This window comes from Ruditapes philippinarum, unplaced genomic scaffold (genome assembly GCF_026571515.1).
Source record: "Ruditapes philippinarum isolate M1 unplaced genomic scaffold, ASM2657151v2 ctg4109_1_1_1_1, whole genome shotgun sequence".
NCBI lineage: Eukaryota > Metazoa > Mollusca > Bivalvia > Venerida > Veneridae > Ruditapes > Ruditapes philippinarum.
In genome coordinates this window covers 181,061-200,952 of record NW_026853838.1, presented here as the reverse complement: position 1 = coordinate 200,952, position 19,892 = coordinate 181,061, and the positions used below count along the sequence as shown (strand labels likewise).

Below are 19,892 nucleotides of genomic sequence, written 5' to 3'. Positions count from 1 at the left end.
GTCAAGTTCGAAGATGGGTTATCTCCGGTCAAAAACTAGGTCACAGGAGCTAAACATAGAAAAAGCTTGTTAACACTCTAGTGGCTGCAGTATTGATTCAAATATTCTGTAAATTTGTCAGGAAGGTTGTTTTGATGATTTCTAGGTCAAGTTCGAAGATGAGTCATCTTCAGGTCAAAAACTAGGTCACAGGAGTTAAAAATAGAAAAAGCTTGTTTACACTCTAGTGGCTGCAGTTTTGATTCAAATATTCTGGAAATTTGTCAAGAATGTTGTTTTGATGTTTTCTGGGTCAAGTGCTAAGATTGGTCATGTCCGGTCAAAAACTAGGTCACAGGAGCTAAAAATAGAAATTTTTTTAACACTCTAGTGGCTGCAGTTTTGATCCAAATTTCCTGGAAATTGGTCAGGAAGGTTGTTTTGATGATTTCTAGGTCAAGTTTGAATATGGGTTGTGTCCAGTCAAAAATTAGGTCACATTGCCCAAATATGGAAAAATCTTTATAACACACTATAGGTCACATGTTTGACTCAGTCGCATCAAACTTGGTCATGACGCTTGTTTAAGACATTGCTTGGATGCGGTTGTGTCAGGTGAGCGATCCAGGGCCATCATGGCCCTCTTGTTTTAAATTTTCACAGCAAATGAGAAAGAAGAAGTGGAAGCCTAATCCACACAATGTACCATTAACTTTATGTCAGAAGATAATCAGAAAAATTGTCTGGCTTGTTGGTATAGGTCAGTATCTACCTTTTATATTATCTGTAAATAAATAGCTTAAAGTACATGTATGAATATCTGAACTTTTTCAGTAGTTTTTCAGTGAATATGAATTTGATATTTCATGCTTGAAAAAATATACTGAAATTTTAAAATTTGTAGACCTGTGTTCAGGATTTTCAAAATGATATAAATGTAGCTTATGTTGTATTATTAGAATCATGATACAAGGGATCAAATGCAAAATTGCCAAAACTTAATGTTTTTCATATCATTTTGCACTTAAGTGCTGCAATGAATTAGTAAACTGACAATATATGAGCTGCGTCACGACAAAACCAACATAATGCATTTGCGACCAGCATGGATCCAGACCAGCCTGCGCATCCACGCTGTCTGATCAGGATCTATGCTGTTCACTTACCAACCCTATTACAAATAGAGAAACTGATAGCGAACAGCATGGATCCTGATCAGACTGTGCGGATGTGCAGGCTGGTCTGGATCCATGCTGGACGCAAACGCACTATGTTGGTTTTGTTGTGACGCGTCTCATATATATTTATATATACATGTATATCTCAATACCTCTGTATGAATATTTTAAGATTGCAAAGAGCAGTTGACATACTATACTAGCATGTATAAATATCATGAAAAATGTCTTTATATGGAATTTTCAGTTAAGTCAGATTATTTTTTTTTAGATTTTTTTTTTTTTCACATTTGAATATTAATATATATATATATATATATATTACAGGAGCAAATGCTATAGTTGTGATAACATCAGCTGGTGTTGTGGCGATACTGCACTATTATGGCTACACTTCAGAGATAACCACAACTGGTTATGTCAAACCTGGCTTACCTCCCTTTAAGTTCCCATCTTTCAGTGTACAGAATGGAAATTCAACAATTGGAGGGGGAGATATAATAAGTGTTCGTTTTTGTACATTATACATTTCTTGAATTTTATGGCCATTACATGGCGGTGTCTGTGACCTTTAGTTAAAGGACGTTGACATCGAATGACTTGTCTATCACTGTTGTAGGTTTGAGTAACGCAAGCCTCTTCAGATTTATTAAAAGTTCAAAGTTATTCAACTAGCTAACAGATTGTTGGTGGTTCTACACAAGTGCCTGTGTGTGCCTGAAATAATGCACAGAAGGACACCTGAGGTTTTTCTCCACAAGAAAAGCTTGAAAGTTCTCATATGACCTATTCTGAAAGACAACAATGGCCATTATATCATGGATAATTTCAAATTACATTAAAGATATTGTCAAAGAAGGGAGAAATAATGCTTGTTTTCAAGGATAATCTTCATTTAGTTATTAATGTAACCAGTATTTAACTTGTTTTGAGCTTAAAAAATATGTAAAACATTTTAGTTTGTTAATTTTAAGATGTCTTGTCATTGATTACAGGATATTGGTACAGGTCTGTTTATTGTTCCAATCCTTGGTTTAGTAGAGTCCATTGCTATTGGAAAAGCTTTTGGTAGGTATATCAAAACATTTTGTATATTTAGTGCTGATTGACACTTTGTCACAATATCTAAACCAATGTTTATGAAGTTATAAAAGTCAGATAAAATTTCATCTGTTTTTAAACCTCTTACTGTGCTGGAACTAAAATGATGAGCCTTTGCTACCAGTTTAGGCCAGGCCAGCCTGAATACAAGGCTTTATTCAAGGCTAATCAATTTCAAATTTTCATCTTGATTTCACTTTAAATTGATAATGGACAGTTCTGAAAATTGAACCTGGACTAGTCCATTTAAGAAAATCAGCAGGTTCAAGGTTAGGAAATACATATATATCTTAGAGAATGTAGTTTTGTAGTCAGCTGTTTATTGAATTACTTTAAATTCACTAGATAGTTAATACCATAATTAATAATGAATAAGGATTTGTCATTAAATTGTATACAGTTATTTTTAATTGTTTCTTGTTTTGTATTTTAGCACGTCAGAATAACTACCGTATTGATCCAAATCAAGAACTTCTGGCCATTGGTAACTATTATTTTTGTTACTTGTGCAAAATTTTCTTTAATAAATTTTCTATTTGGATAGATAATTTCTTTATGTATTTATTTTAAATTATATTGTTTTTGATTCTTATTAATGTTTTATTAGTTTGACAACTTTTTCATAAAATTCCATTTGGTTAGAAAAACTTACTTAAATTAGTGAGTTCACAATTTATTGACAAACTTACTAACCTGATAGCAATATTTTCATTTTTTTTATAAAGGTGTTGCAAACGTTGCAAGTTCCTTTGTGTCTGCATATCCAGTGACAGGCAGCTTTTCAAGGTAAGAAATTATTACAGCTTTAAGCAGGTGTGTTCTATAGTGGGGCGACATTACCCACATGTAGGCATAACACATGGTTAAAGTTAACCTATAACTAATATCTCTTTAACCACCGAGTACAGGCTCTTGAAACTTCACCTATGGCTTAAGTTAGTAGTAAAACAAAGTTATTTTAGTTTAATGGTGTTGGAAGCTATAAACATATTGAAAAACTCTTGAATCCATTCATTGAACCAACCAGTACTTATGCAATGAGTAGGTAGATTCTTGCTCATGGAAACAATGGCTTGCCCTGACAGGGTTTGAACCCATGTGGCTATCAATTCTTGGATTACTAGTCAGGCGCATTAACCACTTGGCCACCAGTGTCTTTGGTATAATAACTCATTTTCCAGACTCTTGTTTCACTATTGAAGACTCGAATAGTCAAGCACATTGTGGAGATGGCAATATTTTATATAAGAACATTTGATGTTGTCAGTATATGATTCCTGTCTTAAGCTTATTGAATTTGAATATTGAATGTTAATGTCAAAGTCAAGTTGTTTGATTCTACCTTAATCACAAAATTACTTTAACCCATTGCTTCATGAGCATTTTGTGAAAAATGGCTGTTTTCATTGAAAAGTCTCCCGTTACAAGTTCAAATTGCTATAATACTATAAAAACTGCTTCAACACTAATCAAACTTGGCACAAATGTTGACTGGACCATTGTCCTTGCAACAACATGCTCAGACTTAAATTTTCTGTTACCATGGCAACGAGGGGACATCTCAAAATTGCCAAAAATCACTATTTTGCGTTGATTTTTTCCATCAAAATTGATTTCAAAGTGCTGCAACTTATCAATGGATTGAGATAGAGTCAAATGCTTTTCAGCGTTGGTTACACGTTACCTTATGATCAATCTGGGGTCATTTACAGCCTCTCACAAGTCCAAAATTTTCTTGGCGATGAGGGGGACTCCGCCCCCCTTCAAACCCCCCAAAACAGAAGGGGGCACATCCCCCTTCTGGCAACCCCCTGATGTATCTTTTGGTTGGGGGGCCGCGCCGAAAAAGAGGTCAATTTTTTTAAACAACATTTCTCAAACAAAAACAAGTGTTTGGGGCCTAAATAAGGCATTTTTTCATCATTTGAGACAACAAAAAGGGGGGGGGGGTGAAAAAGGCGTTAAAAGGCGTGTATATGAAGTAATGGGTTAATGCATTGATTACAATTTAGAAATAGAAATATCATAATAATAATATTGCATAATATGTCTGTATTTTCTAGAACTGCTGTCAATTCACAAAGTGGTGTAAGAACTCCTATGTCTGGTGTGTTCACTGGAGGTGTGATCCTGTTATCGTTGGCTTTCCTCACCCCGCTCTTTAAGTTCATACCGAAGTCGGCCCTGTCAGCCGTCATTATATCAGCTGTTATACAGATGGTAGATTACGAAATCCTCCCAAAGTTCTGGAATATTCAGAGTAAGATTTATGACATGATTTTTAATTAGATTATCAATAATCTGTAGGTGTGGAAGACATCATTAGCTTAACTTATTGTTGAAGTTTATTGGATACAAATATGAGCACAACTGAGATGACCAAGTGATGCTTGTGCTTTCAAACTCCCATCTTAGTTTTTTTTACTGACTTTTTTTACTGACTTGTTTGTGCCTCTTTTATACAGCCAAGCAAGCTGGAACATTTTTTACAGGCTGGGCACAAACAATACAATTGACTACTAAATTTCAATATTTTTATATCAAAATCATTTTTGTTTACAATAGATATCAAGAATTGAAAATAAGATAATTATATAAAAATCATGTAATAAACATGTACTTGTGCTAAGTTATTCTTTTTGTAGTTTATAACAGTTTTCATATTACAGTTCTTCTCATTCAGCTTTCTTGCTATTTCACACTTACTAAAATATGAAACAAAACATTAAATAAAGTGATGGGGTGGAAAAATAGAGTTTAAATTGTGATTTTTCAACATATTAAGTTTTTTTTTTATTTGAACCATATTCAGACGAAGACCTTGTTTTATCACACCAATTATATTTATCATTTGCCCTTACTATAGAAATAAAGTGTACATGTAACCAAATATAAATGATACTATATTAGTTTGAATTATTCTAACTATAATTAATACTCAGAAAAAATATAAAATGTTCAAATCATTACATTTTATCAGTTGCTAAAGTGTACATTTCTTATTGTGGTAATGGTGTAATATTTCTTTTTATTTGTTCATATATAAATGTATATACATGTTCATGTTTATAATTTCATCAAAGTTTGATTTTGATATTATAGTTTACAGTTTATAAAATACTTCCATATATTAGATCGGAGGGAGAAATATGGTATATCATATTTTATAATAACCTGTTGAGTTTTTGGTTTATTTTATGTTGATATTAGCATATTTGGTACATATTTTCACCTTTACTGAGGGGTTTATTTGAAATGTACTTTAAGGGGTTGCTGGTGGCAACAGGTTCTATCCATGCCACCAGTGCAGGGCAAGATCAGCTAGCACATCCATGTTATCTGATCAGGGTCTGCTATTGAAAAATTCCCTTAAAATGATGACTGGTTTTGTCATGCCTTAAAGATGGATATGTCTGTTTTAAATATTTAGCAGGAAAAGGGTTAAAAAAAGATTTATAACTATAGTTTTTGTTACTTAATTAATGTGAAATGAAGAAAATTGTACATAATTTTCTAAATGAAATGGTTATTTTTACTACTGCCCAATGATATTTTTCTGCTGTAACTTTTATTTATTATATAATTTTGGCCAGCTGTCATCTTTGCTTTACATTGATTTGATTGTATTTGTTGTATAATTATATTTGCATTGAAATATTCATGAGGGATTATTTTACTGATTTAGAGTTTTGTAATGTGTATGTTGTTTCTTCTGTTTTCATTTATCCAAGTATTCATACATTTACTAAAAGAAAGTTTATATATAAAAACTTTTTTAAGCATTTTTCAGTTATTTTCATATGTATTTATGTGTATCATTATTTAAAGTTATATGAGACATAACTGTATGTTATTTTATATTTCAGAAATGTCATTGATTCCATGGGTTATAACATTCCTGACATCATTTGGTTTAGGAATAGAGGTAATTACATAACAATTTAACATAAATAACCATGCTTAGTTCATCTCCCGTGTATCTATTTCATATTTATTTCATGTAACAAAATGACTTGCTATTGATATTCCATGAAAACTCTATTGTCCATGTGATATAAACCTGTTTTAAGTGGCCATCTTTGATTAAAAGTCATCCCAGATTTCATTATTAAAACACCTTAACAATAAAGACAATGATCGTTTGACTAAAATTGTTTACAAGATATCATGCAATTTCAAGTTTCAGTTTAGGAGATTTACTAAATTAAAGTTGGAGTACCTAGAACATTAATTTTGTTAAGTTTACTTTATATGGATAATCTTTTGCCATTAATTTATAGATAAGTCACAAATAAAGCTTCAAATGAAATATTAAACAAAAAATTAATCTGATGCAAAAGCTAATAATCAATTAAGTAAAGTCAAAGAATTAGCCTAACTTATGCCATATAACAAATTCACTACATAATTGAGCTGCGTCACAACAAAACCAACATAATGGGTTTGCGACCAGCATGGATCCAGACCAGCCTGCGCATCCGCGCAGTCTGATCAGGATCCATGCTGTTCGCTTACTTACCCTATTACAAGTAGAGAAACTGATAGCGAACAGCATGGATCCTGATCAGACTGCGCGGATGCGCAGGCTGGTCTGGATCCATGCTGGTCGCAAACCCATTATGTTGGTTTTGTTGTGACATGGCTCAATTATTCTTCTTCAATTTTATTACAGTATGGAATTCTGATTGGAATAGGTGTACAACTTCTATTACTGCTTTATCCTGTTGCCAGACCAAAAATTACAGTAAGTACATTTTATAATAATGTGTATCTTGTTGGACCCATCTTGTTGATGACCTGTGTGACCTTAAACATTTTCTGTGTATAGAAATCCATACAGTTTAAGAAAGTAAAGGAAACTTTAAGGAAAACATATATTGACAAATTGCGTTGGTTTAAGAATCAGTCCATCATAGAAAACAATAATTATTACTCTAGTGCTGATGTATAATATACATGTATTATATGTTTTGCAGTTTTATAATTTTGATTTCCTGTTTGGTGTAGTTAATTAAACAACTAGGTCCATATTGACACCACTTTGACATTCTTTTTGTTTACTCAATCTTAAATATATGCACAAAGTTTAGCTAAAAAGAGGTATTTAATTTTCTGGTGTAATGGGAAATCAAATATAGAAGGGAAGTAACTCCTCTAAATCTAGAAAGAAATCAAGATAGAGTTGTGTCCCTTTAATGGAATTTATTTAATGCATTATACTGACTATTTTATCTTGACTTCCAAATGTTGCATGGTCTAAAACTTAGAGGTACTTGCACCAACAATCCCAGATAGATATCATTATCAGTTCTATCTTCATTTTAGGATGAGATATTTATATTAATAGTATGAGCCGCATCACGACAAAACCAACAGAATGTGTTTGCGACCAGCATTTATCCAGACCAGCATGCGCATCCGCGCAGTCTGATCAGGATCCATGCTGTTCGCCAACCAACTCTATTACAAGTATAGAAACTGATAGCTAATATCATGGATCCTGATCAGACTGTGCGGATGCGCAGGCTGGTCTGGATCCATGCTGGTCGCAAATGCACTATGTTGGTTTTGTCGTGACGCGGCTCATATAATGTTGGTATTTTTAAGGTTTATGAATAGATTTTATTTATTATTTATTATTACTGTATTTGATTAGTTCAGGAAATACTTCAGTGATAAAAGAGATCAACCAGGTCTACTCAATAGAAATGTACAGGTATATCTGTGGTTGATGATGAACCTTTAGACTAACATATACATATTTATTTCTCATTAGACTAACATGAAATATGTGATCTTTACTGTTTATACTTATTTATGTGCACTTCTTACTTAGTTAATTATGTTAAATATTAAGTTTTTTGTACCTGCATGTTTTGTTTCAAACTCACTTTAGAATTTTTTAGTGTTTGATAAATTATTTAATGGGAAATACATGCATGTGAGGAAGAAAATTTGTCTACTTCTGGCTTTTTTTTTGCCATTACTTTTTAAGTTTTTAGCTTGACATATAAAAAGTATATAAGCTATTTTATTCATCTAACGATGGGCATCAATGTCAGCATCCATCTGTTTGCAGGAATGTTACGTTAATGTCTGTCACATATCTTTCTTTATTATATTTGACTTTTACCTTTGTTATTCATTATCATCAAGTTCACAAATATTGAATGTGTTGTCTCCCCTGACAGCTCCTGTTATATCATAAAAGAAAACCTAATGCTTTTATATCATGGATTTGCCCAACTTTAATTTTGGAACAGTCCATTTAAAGTTTAAGGGATTTTAAAAGCAAAATACATATAATTTAGTTACCATTTTACAGTAAAGAGAGTAATAAAGAACACACAAAATGACAAAACAGAAATGTTGCAGGCTCATTTTGATTGAGTTGTGCATGAACGGTAATGGAAAGTGCAAATTACCGCTCATGCCTCTTAGCACTGGCTTAAGCAGAATTCAACATTCAGTATGAAATAGTGAAATTTTGAATTTAAAAACATCCCCAGATTTGTTCATACGGCGGTTAACATGGAACCTTCAATGTAACACAGCAGTCCCTTTCCATGAAAAATTGGTGTATGGTCCCCAAGTAAAAGAATGCAAGTGTGCCCTAAACAAGAAAACAATGGGTAAAACTAAAAAATGAAATTTTGAAAGGGGATCAGAGGTTTTGAAGCCTGCATATCACAGATAAGCTGTCAAAAGACAAATTTAAAAAGCAGACCACATGTCTGAGGGGTGAATAAACAATATTCAAGTAAGGAATACTGGAATCACCGAACTAGAAAATAGCCAAACAGAAAGAACTAAAGTACCACAGGCACAACAATAATGTTGTGCTGAACAATCTTTAAGGATTGGAACTATAACATCCCTGATTGAATGAGTCTTTAGCCAGAATTTACAGATGTGCAAGACTTAAATCACTTTATTCCAGCAAGTTTAGGGTTATTACATACGGTGGGGGACCAATTTCTGGTTTTAAAGGAAATTATAAAAAGATGTTTTTTAACTTTGATTATTTTAATTTGAAGTAGGAGTTTTGACAGTTTATAAGATTTATGTTTGTAGATTTAGCTGAAGTTTTGGTCCTAGACTATATTAATTTATAGTTGCTAAGAATTTAATTTACAATTGTTTGCCATTTTTATGGGTAACTTCTTTACTGACTTATGATATAAATACATTATTTGTTTCTTGGTGTATTGTAATTAAGTATTTTACTATCAAAATCCCTGATGCCTAAAAACTTACAATCCCAAATTTCAAAGACGTACATTAATATACTGTTTTAGTGTTTTTGAAGTTAAATCTTTTGTGGAATCTGTTTTAATTCTGATACCATAAACTGTGCCTGCTGAAACAATATTTTAAGTGTGTGTTTTTCTAATAAATCACATCAGATTGTGTAAATATTACATTAATGAGGCAAAAATTTACATGCACCTAAAACTGTAAATTTGAAAGATTGCATAATAACACTTCTCATTAGATTGACAGACCTAATGCATATGTAACTGTTAAATCACTGTCTTTAGATCTGATTCAGTGATTTTCAAAGAATTGTTAAATCACTGTCACCATAATATATAACAAATACAATGATTTAACAAAAAAAACAGTTAAATCTCTATCGACACAATCAGTGTTCTTATGCAATTCAATTTAAACTTTTATTGCAATTAAGTATTAACAATTTTATAGCAAATTAAAATTATATGAGCGGCGTCACGACAAAACCAACATAGTGCATTTGCGACCAGCATGGATCAAGACCAGCCTGCGCATCTGCGCAGTCTGATCAGGATCCATGCTGTTCGCTATCAGTTTCTGTACTTGTAATAGAGTTAGTAAGCGAACAGCATGGATCCTGATCAGACTGCATGGATGCGCAGGCTGGTCTGGATCCATTCTGGTCGCAAACGCATTACGTTGGTTTTGTCATGACGTGGCTCATATGTAAACATGAAATTTTGGAGAGGCACAGTTATCTGCCCCTTTACCTGGTTTACAATTTACTAGTGTATTTTAATATTACATGTACATGTATATTGATTATACCTACTTTGTATTATACCACTGTATACTCATGTATTTATATTAGTATACATACATATACACGTTTAATATGTTGTAAATGCTTTATAAATTAAATATAAGTATATGTGTTTTATAGGTGGATTATTTGGATTATGTTGTAGTCACATTCAACCAGGCAATCAGATTCCCCTCAGTAGAATATCTTCAGACAAGAATACTTAAACACATGTATTCAGGTATTGAATTCTTGTTATATTTATTAAAAATCCGTAGCATTGTATACATAACTTATTAAATTAGTACATAGTCAAATTGAAACTCATAAGATAATGTTATTTATTTCATTTTGAAACTTTTTGAATTGATGACAATAAGAAATTCACAATGAAAGTCATCTATTTTAGTCTAAACCTACATCAAATGGTACTTTTATCTGGAAAAATTATTTCAGTCCCATCATGTCAAAAAACCTCAATGGAGTCGCTTTAATATTAGATTGTCTTTATCAAATACAAAAAAACAAAAATAGCTCCAAAATTAAAGCAGGACATATCCGTTACACAGGGAATAAAGGTAAGCTTGTTGGTAGAGCTATGATTAATTTAAATCAAAGTTGCAATATGCTCACACAATACAACTTTTCTGTTACAGAGGATGAAAAGCCAAGATCAGTTATATTGGACTGTAACCACCTTGCTTCAGGTTTGGACTACACCACTATCATGGTGAGTATTTGAGGAGTTTTCTATGGGTATATTTATATTAATGCCGAAAGAAATCCCAAAAATCTTTATTGCTATATCCATTATACTTAGTTAAAGATAATCAGATAAATGAAAATAAAATTTTTAATAAGAAGAATTTTTAAAATGAATTTGTAATTATTTTCCTTAGGACAATGTATGAAATAAGTAGTCACATAAAATATGTGAATCTTTAAAATGAAGGAGCAACAATTATTGCATTCATTTGAACATGTAAATTTTTGAAGATAGAATTTTCTAAATTTCTAATTTTACGGATATTTTATTTCTGTGAAACCAGAGATTTACTATATATTTTGTGATGGGATTTGGACCATACCGACAATAGTTGTGGTATAGAAATATGACACTTTGCATTGTTTTTCAGGGTTTGATAGAAGTGATTGCAGATTTCAAAAAGAAGGGTGTACATTTTTCAATGGCTAGTGTGCATGTATGTATTTTATAGGAATTTTTTCTTTGATAAACACTTGGGGATATTTATTGTAAAAAAAGAATGCATAAAGTACAATAGATTTGTTAGTTGTTTATCACATTTTACAGTCATGTATTGAGTGAGATAAAATGCTAGAGGTGTAGGACATATTTTGCACTTTTTATTGTTTTTCAAAATCGAGTCTAACAGACTCAAACAAATCTTGAAGACTTAATAAAAATTAGACTAGCAGACTTAATGGAAAATGAGTTTTACAACCTTAATTGGACAGAAACTAACTAACTTAATGAAATCAGGTTTAACTGAGTTTAACAGACTTAATCAGACCAAGTCTACCAGACTTAATTGAACAGAGTGTGACACTTAATCAAACCAAGTCAAAAATACTCAATTGAACTGAGTCTAACATACTTAATCAAGCCAAGTCTAGCACAAAACTTTTATTTTATATTTGCAGCATTGTAAAATTGGGAAATTAAGATTTTTTAATTTGTTTTCAGAATAATTATGTTACATAATGGTATTATTCCTCAAAGTAAACAATTTGTTTGTTGTTTTTTTAGCCTGAGATCAAGAAAGAGTTAGATCATGCAAATGTTGTTGTTATATATGGAGATAGTGTGGCAGATTCCATCAGGAGAATAAAAGGTTTGAACTAAAATGTTTTATTTAGAGTTACATGTATGTAACACACTAGATAGAAGTGTTTTTTCTGATTTACTAACAATAGTAGCAGAAACAATTTTCACTAACTCTATGATTGTATTTACAGTAATGTTTTCTGTATTATGGTTTAAGTCTGGTTTACTTACACTAATAGCAGACACATTTTTCTCTACATCTTTGAATAGTATTCACAGTAATGTTTAAAATTTGAACATTTGGAAATATTAATGGATAGTATTAAACTTTAGCTTTAGAAGCTCAAAAGAAAAGCTCTATCTTCATAGAATTTAATTATTTGTTTATCAGAGAAAGAGAAGGCAGGAGAGATGGATGATGAGATTGAGTCTATTACTGTAACCAACGGCAAGTTCCAGGCAAACGCAATAAATGGCACACCTATTCCTAACGTACCTGAAGTGAATTATGGGTATTCCAAGGGACCAAATGAGGGAGACAGTGATAGTGACAGTGAGGACGGTGTACGTTTGTAGAAGAGAAACATTGTTAATGTTGAAACATTGTTAATGTTGAACAATCATTGTTAAAATGGCTTATACCTGACTTTACATCTTTACCCTGTTAGATTTTTGTATTGTCCACTTTTGAGTTAAGAACTGTCAACTGTCAGTTTATGATTATATAGTGAATAACTGTAAAAGGAGGGCATAGGTCCCATAATAGAGTGTGACCATACAGCATGGATGTACAGGTAGATCTGTGTCTCTATTTTTGTATTATATGCACTATCGTTCACAATTAATCCTTGCCAAACTAAATACCTTAGATGGACTTATCCATCTTTTAATTTTGAACGAGACCATTCATTATTTTTAGGGGAAATTTCAAAATAAGTATTTGCTGAAAAGTGCAGACCATGATCAGGCAGCTGAGATGTGCAGACTGTGGCTGATTATGGTCTGCACTGGTCACTAGGGTTTAATCTATTGCTGCTAGCAGACTACATGTTAATAGACATTCAGTGGTATTGTTTTTTAAACAGGGTTTTAGAGATTTCACAAATGACCTAACTAGAAGAATTATGGGACATCTTAAATTGTGATAGATCTCAATTTTTGGGTGTTTTTTTCCATTGGTATTGGTAGATTAAATAGTGCCTGTTTATGTTTGTTTTATGTTAAAGATAAGTTGGATTATTGGTTGACCAAAACTAATGTACTCCGTCATGTTCTACCAAATGATAATTTCACTAGACTTTTAAACAAAAGCTTGGGGTTTTTATCTACATTGTAAATCTTTCGCTAGATTACATACTATAAAACCATTGCAAATAAATTTTTGGTTATTAGAAATTTTCAGATTTTTTGTTTGCAATATTTTTCAAGTATGTTTTCATTAAATATGATAATTCTATTTTGATTAATTATAGTAAATTGCTATATTTTCTTTTTTCTGTTGTTTAATTTAGTATAAAATTAATGTGTTACCTACTTACATTACATGATTAAGAGTATTCTTTTATTTTGTAATTTAAAATCAATTTAAACACACTTATGTCAAGGAATAAGTTTTAAGAATTAAGTGCAGATAGTACTGTAATATTTATTTATATAGAGATCTATAAATAATGTAAATATGTATGTCTGTTCTGAGTGGAGGCAGGTACTTCATTTCTAGAGTCCTATTTTAAGATATTTTGGATTGGTTTATGTGAAAGAAACTGCAGTTGAATGATCAAGTACATGTAGAATATTTGAATAAAGGTGGTGCCAATTAGTTGGAAAATTAATAATTTTAATAGTCATTTTACCTGCACCTCATTAAATATTTTAAATGGACCAGTTCATTTATTATTTTTTGCGAAAATTTCAAAATATGTACAGACAGAATAGCAAAAATTGAACACCATGATCTTATGACACAGACATGCCAGCTGATCTTGGTCTGAACTAGTCACATGGTTTGGTCTGAACTAGTCACATGGTCAGTTACTGCCAGCAGCCACCTAAAGGTAAAGAAAAAGAGGGAGGGGATCATTATGTTTTGATGTAATTATTCAACTGTGTGACATATTGATAGAAACAGTGCCTAGAATATAGAAAACACAGGGGGTTTTATGTTTGGTCCTACTTAAAATATATCTTGTTTACATATGCCACAGAAAGTTAGTGTTAATGGTGAAACATAGGTTGAAAATGTTGTTCTAAGGTTTTAATTTTGCACTCAAATTGTTTTTTACCATTATTGGATTATTGATTTTTAAAAAGTCATTTAAAAAATTGTGTTTTAAAAGCAGATTTGAACATAATTTTTCTTACTGCTTGTAGTATACATATTACGCTATCATCCAAGGAAATTCCCGCTATCATCCAAGGAAATGCCAACTGAATTTTAGTTATTTAGAATTTGACCCGAATCATGAATAGATATAAAAAAAATGTTCAGAACGTTTGTATCATTTAACCTCTTTCCCTGCTGAATTTATATACTAGTATTGTCCTCCTTTTGGTTTTTGTAGTTTAGTATTAGTAGGAACTAAGAAGAGGTATAGATATTCCAAAGTTTTAAACAATACAATATCAATGTGGAGAAACTAGATCAGGGCCTGTTCTGACTGCAGAGCATGGTTTGACTATTGATGTACAGGCTTCTCTACCATCATGCCATCACAAACCTGTCAATGTCCCTGTTAGTGTTTAGAGACTTGTGAGTAATCTTAATGTACATTCAAACAGGTATTTTATATAAAAAGAAGTAATTTTAAACGAACAATTGTGAAAATAAAAAAAAAAAGTGACTAACTTCTTTATCCATGTCATGACCTTAGAATAGCTTCAGCTGAAATTATCACTAAGTTATCTCCGTACAGAATTTGCATTAATGCAATGTAGTGTTCAAGTAAAATGGTTACAAAAAATAACAGTCCCTAGTCACAGCCAACTGATTGCCAAAATATTTCTTCTTCTGTTATGTTAATCGACATAGTGTTTTTTTTCAATGCAGGTCCTTGAGACTGATTTGATTGTAATTTATGTAGATTTATGAAACCAAAGGTTATTTGTTTTGTATATAGAAATGTAAGTTATATTCTGTGTGATGTATATGTTATACATTTTACACCAAATTATTTATAGACTGCTTAATAAAAGGTGTCAGTAGATTTCTATGGGACAAATTAGTATGACTATCCCATAAAAAGTTGCAATATAGCTTCAATTGTTTAAAAATGACTTTAAACTCAACGAATGGAAGAAATTCTTTCGAGAATATTTTTAGATTGAATATATGAAATTTTAAAACCCTTTTATTGTACACCATACACCAAAGTATATTATATTTATTTTTTTTCTTTAGAAATATGTCTCTTTTTGTACACCATGTTGTAAGGTTTATGTTGTCAGAAATGTTTGTAAATTGAACTGTGATATTTATAGGATCGAGTGACTGTTGTCAGGTGTTGTTGTAAAAATTCAATTGGTACACACAATGATCAAAAATATATCCTAACTATAATTTGAGCCGCGTCACGACAAAACCAACATAGTGGGTTTGCGACCAGCATGGATCCAGACCAGCCTGGGCATCCCCGCAGTCTGACCAGAATCCATGCTGTTCGCTATCAGTTTCTCTACTTGTAATAGAGTTGTTAAGCGAACAGCATGGATCCTGATCAGACTGCCCGGATGCGCAGGCTGGTCTGGATCCATGCTGGTCACAAACGCATTATGTTGGTTTTATCGTGACGTGGCTCATTTGATCAAATGTGATTGTGTTATGTTTTAATTTCACAACTAATGAAAAACAAAGTGAAGATTTTATTTTTATAGTTATGTTTATAATATGTACGTATATACATATATTTGTGATTATGCAGACAAATTGATATTTTGATGTAATATATGCATTAACTTATACTGAAATAAAACTATTTTAGTATTTAACAGAGTTATTATTTTTTGTTTATGGTGCAGATTGCTTACGTTTAAATTGTTTTTGACAGTCAGCACAATGCTCGTCTTCAACCGTACACAGTATGCTTTTATTTGGTTTTTATCACAAATAATTTTATCATCCACCTTAGGTAATTGTGTGTGAATGAAAAGAATATGTTCTGTCATTGGAAGTAAGTTATAGATGCTATTTATAGGGTTACTTGCATTATGACCTTAAAACCAGTCTTACATTCAGCTTGCTATAGAAAATGACAATTAAATGTTGATAAATTATTTCAAAGTGCATGTTGATTAAATGATAGACTTAACAGGATCTGATATTAGTCCACATATTTTAGTACAGAACATGATAAACATTTTGCTTTGAGATCTACAGAGATATAAAAGTATGTTTTCTATCTATTTATAAGCTTTGATGCACAGATTACTTAATTTACCTCTATGCAAATTTCATAGGGTATAAGCCTTAAGCCTCAACGGTACATTGGTTATATTCAAAATCGCTATATTACTTCCGCATTCTCTTTTTTTAACAGATAAAAAAGGTACAAATAATTTCAAATGTATGTATCAGGTTTAATTAGTTTTAATATCAGTTTACATGGCAACTTTACAATTGTATCACATTTTCATTTACAAAATCTGTCACAACCTTATTCTTAAGATTAACTTGTATTTCATGTATTAAGACTAATAGTTTAGGTTATTTTACAATTCATTTTTATGCCCCCCTTCGAAGAACAGGGGGTATATTGTTTTGCTAATGTTGGTCTGTCTGTCAGTCTGTCCATCTGTAGACCACATGGTTTCCGCTGATTATCTTGAAAACTATATATCACAAAGTCTTCATATTTCACATAGCGATTGGTCATAACTAGAAGATAAACCCAATTGATTTTGGTGTCAAAGGTCAAGGTCACAGGGGCCTTAAATGTCAGAATTGTTTCTGCCGATTTATCATGAAAAGTATTCATCACAAAGTTCTCATATTTCACATATTGATTGGTCATAACTAGTAGATGAACCCTATTGATTTTAGGATCACAAGGTCAAAGGTCAAATTCACAGGGGCCTTAATTATCAAAATGGTTTCTGCTTATTATCTTGAAAAGTATTGATCACAAAGTTGTCAAATTTCACATAGTGATTGGTCACAACTAGTAGATGACCCCTAAAGATGTTGGAATCACTTAGGGTCAAAGTTCTAGGTCAAAGGGACCTTAAATGTCAGAATGGTGTCCAGTGATTATCTAGAAAAAGTATTTATCACAAAGTCTTCATATTTCACATATTGATTGGTCATAACTAGTAAATGACCCTTATTATCCCCCCGCCGATGGAATCTGGAGGGGGATATAGTTTTGGCGTTGTCCGTCCGTCCGTCCATCCGTCCGTCCGAATTTCATTTCCGGAGTAGTTCTCTGCAACTACTGGCTGGAATTCAACGAAACTTTATGGGAATCATCAATATCAAGAGGAGATGCGCATATCGTCGGCTTGTTCCGGTCCGACCCTTTAACTCAGAGTTATGGCCCTTGATTAGTTATGTAGTATGCATATAGAGTAAAAATCGTTTCAGGAGTAGTTCTCTGCAACTACTGGCTGGAATTCAACGAAACTTGATGGGAATCATCAATACCAAGAGGAGATGGGCATATCGTCGGCTTGTTCCGGTCAGACACTTTAACTCAGATTTATGGCCCTTGATTAGTTATGCAGTATGCATATGGAGTAAAAATCGTTTCCGCGCTACTTCTCTGCAACTACTGGCTGGAATTCAACGAAACTTTATGGGAACCTTCAATACCAAGAGGAGATGCGCATATCGTCGGCTTGTTCCGGTCAGACACTTTAACTCAGAGTTATGGCCCTTGATTAGTTATGCAATATGCATATGGAGTAAAAATCGTTTCCGGAGTAGTTCTCTGCAACTACTGGCTGGAATTCAACGAAACTTTTTGGGAATCATCAATATCAAGAGGAGATGCACATATCGTCGGCTTGTTTCGGTCAGACCCTTTAACTCAGAGTTATGGCCCTTGATTAGTTATGTAGTATGCATATAGAGTAAAAATCATTTCCGCACTACTTCTCTGCAACTACTGGCTGGAATTCAACGAAACTTTATGGGAACCTTCAATACCAAGAGGAAATGCGCATATCGTCGGCTTGTTCCGGTCAGACACTTTAACTCAGAGTTATGGCCCTTGATTAGTTATGCAGTATGCATATGGAGTAAAAATCATTTCCGCGCTACTTCTCTGCAACTACTGGCTGATATTCAACGAAACTTTATAGGAACCTTCAATACCAAGAGGAGATGCGCATATCGTCGGCTTGTTCCGGTCAGACACTTTAACTCAGAGTTATGGCCCTTGATTAGTTATGCAGTATCCATATAGAAAAATATTTGTTTTCTCGCTACATCTCTGCTACTACTGGCTGGAATTCAATGAAACTTTATGGGATACTAAGAGGAGATGTGCATATAGTCGCCTTGTTCCAGTCAGATACTTATAACTCAGATTTATGGCCCTTGATTAGTTATGTAGTATGCATACATCTCATTGGCATTTCCAGATTTTACTATTTAACACAAAGTTATGACTCTGTTATTGCCCTGAATATTTATCAAGTTCAAAGAATATTACTGTTTATGCCATGATTAATATATAAAATAAGCCTTATGTCTTCAGTTGTTGTGTTAATAATAACCAGTACTCGGCGGGGGATATAAATTCAACGAATTTGCTTGTTGATTTTGGGGTTACTAGGTCAAAGGTCACAGGGGCCTTAAATGTCAAAATGGTTTTCGCTGATTATCTTGAAAAGTATGGTTCACAAAGTTGTCATATTGCGCATAGTGATTGCTCATAACAAGCACATAGACACGTTGTTTCTGCAGATTTATCATGAAAAGTATTCATCACAAAGTCTATATATTTCACATATTGTTTGGTCATAACTAATAGATGGACCCTATTGATTTTGGGTCACTAGGTCAAAGGTTAAAGTCACAGGGGCCTTAAATGTCAGAATGGTTTCAGATCATTATCTTGGTTACAATTCATCACAAAGTATTCATATTTCACATATTGCTCATAAATAGAAGATGACCCTTATTGATTTTGAGGTCACTAGGCTAAAGGTCAAGGTCATACAAACATGTAGAGGACTTGAATGTTAATATGATTTCCACCTATTTTCTCGGTTACTTTTTATAACAAAGCCTTTATATTTCACATATTGATGGGTCATAAATAGTTGATGACCCTAAAGATTTTGGGATCACCAGATCAAAGTTCAAGGTCACAAGGTCTTTCAATGTTAGAGGATTTCAGCTCATTATCTTGAAAGATAATTATCTCAAAGTCTTCATATTTCACATAGTGATTGGTCATAACCAACAGATGATCCGTATTACTTTTGGGGTCACTAGATCACAGGGGCCTTAAAATGTCAAAGTAGTTTCCGCTTATTATCTTGAAAACTATTCATCACAAAGTCTTCATATTTCTAATATTGATTGGTCATAACTAGTTAGTGACCCCTATTGATTTTGTGGCCACTTTGTCGAAGGTCAAGGTCACAGGGGCCTTAAATGTCTTATTATCTTGAAAACTATTTATCGCAAATTCTTCATTATTTTTCTTTTTTCGATAATTTAATACGTCAATGTACCCATTTATGGCAAGTTTCTCTAACAAAATTACCAATAATGTGAGTCAAGCTTGAAGGGCTAGAAAAGGGGTCATATGTGTCGTTCGAAATTTCTTATTTTTTACAAAATGTCATGTGTATACTTTCCTAATAA

General features: G+C 32.5%; 1 protein-coding gene across 5 annotated transcripts in view; it reads left to right on the top strand.

Moving 5' to 3' along the window:
* LOC132738136 (sodium-independent sulfate anion transporter-like) overlaps positions 1-16,066 on the top strand; it is a 44,665-nt gene extending 28,599 nt beyond the window's left edge. For 4 of the 5 annotated variants that reach the window (XM_060725590.1, XM_060725588.1, XM_060725591.1 and 1 more), the window contains 14 exons: positions 643-739; positions 1,485-1,663; positions 2,153-2,225; positions 2,692-2,742; positions 2,984-3,044; positions 4,322-4,518; positions 6,125-6,183; positions 6,931-7,002; positions 7,915-7,974; positions 10,438-10,537; positions 10,953-11,026; positions 11,433-11,498; positions 12,065-12,149; positions 12,474-16,066. In XM_060725590.1, coding sequence (XP_060581573.1) covers positions 643-739; positions 1,485-1,663; positions 2,153-2,225; positions 2,692-2,742; positions 2,984-3,044; positions 4,322-4,518; positions 6,125-6,183; positions 6,931-7,002; positions 7,915-7,974; positions 10,438-10,537; positions 10,953-11,026; positions 11,433-11,498; positions 12,065-12,149; positions 12,474-12,658 — 1,359 coding nt within the window. In that variant the 3' untranslated portion in view covers positions 12,659-16,066. The remainder of the gene's footprint in view (positions 1-642; positions 740-1,484; positions 1,664-2,152; positions 2,226-2,691; positions 2,743-2,983; positions 3,045-4,321; positions 4,519-6,124; positions 6,184-6,930; positions 7,003-7,914; positions 7,975-10,437; positions 10,538-10,952; positions 11,027-11,432; positions 11,499-12,064; positions 12,150-12,473) is intronic. The other variant, XM_060725593.1, reaches the window with a different exon arrangement.
* The last annotated feature ends 3,826 nt before the right edge of the window (positions 16,067-19,892 follow it).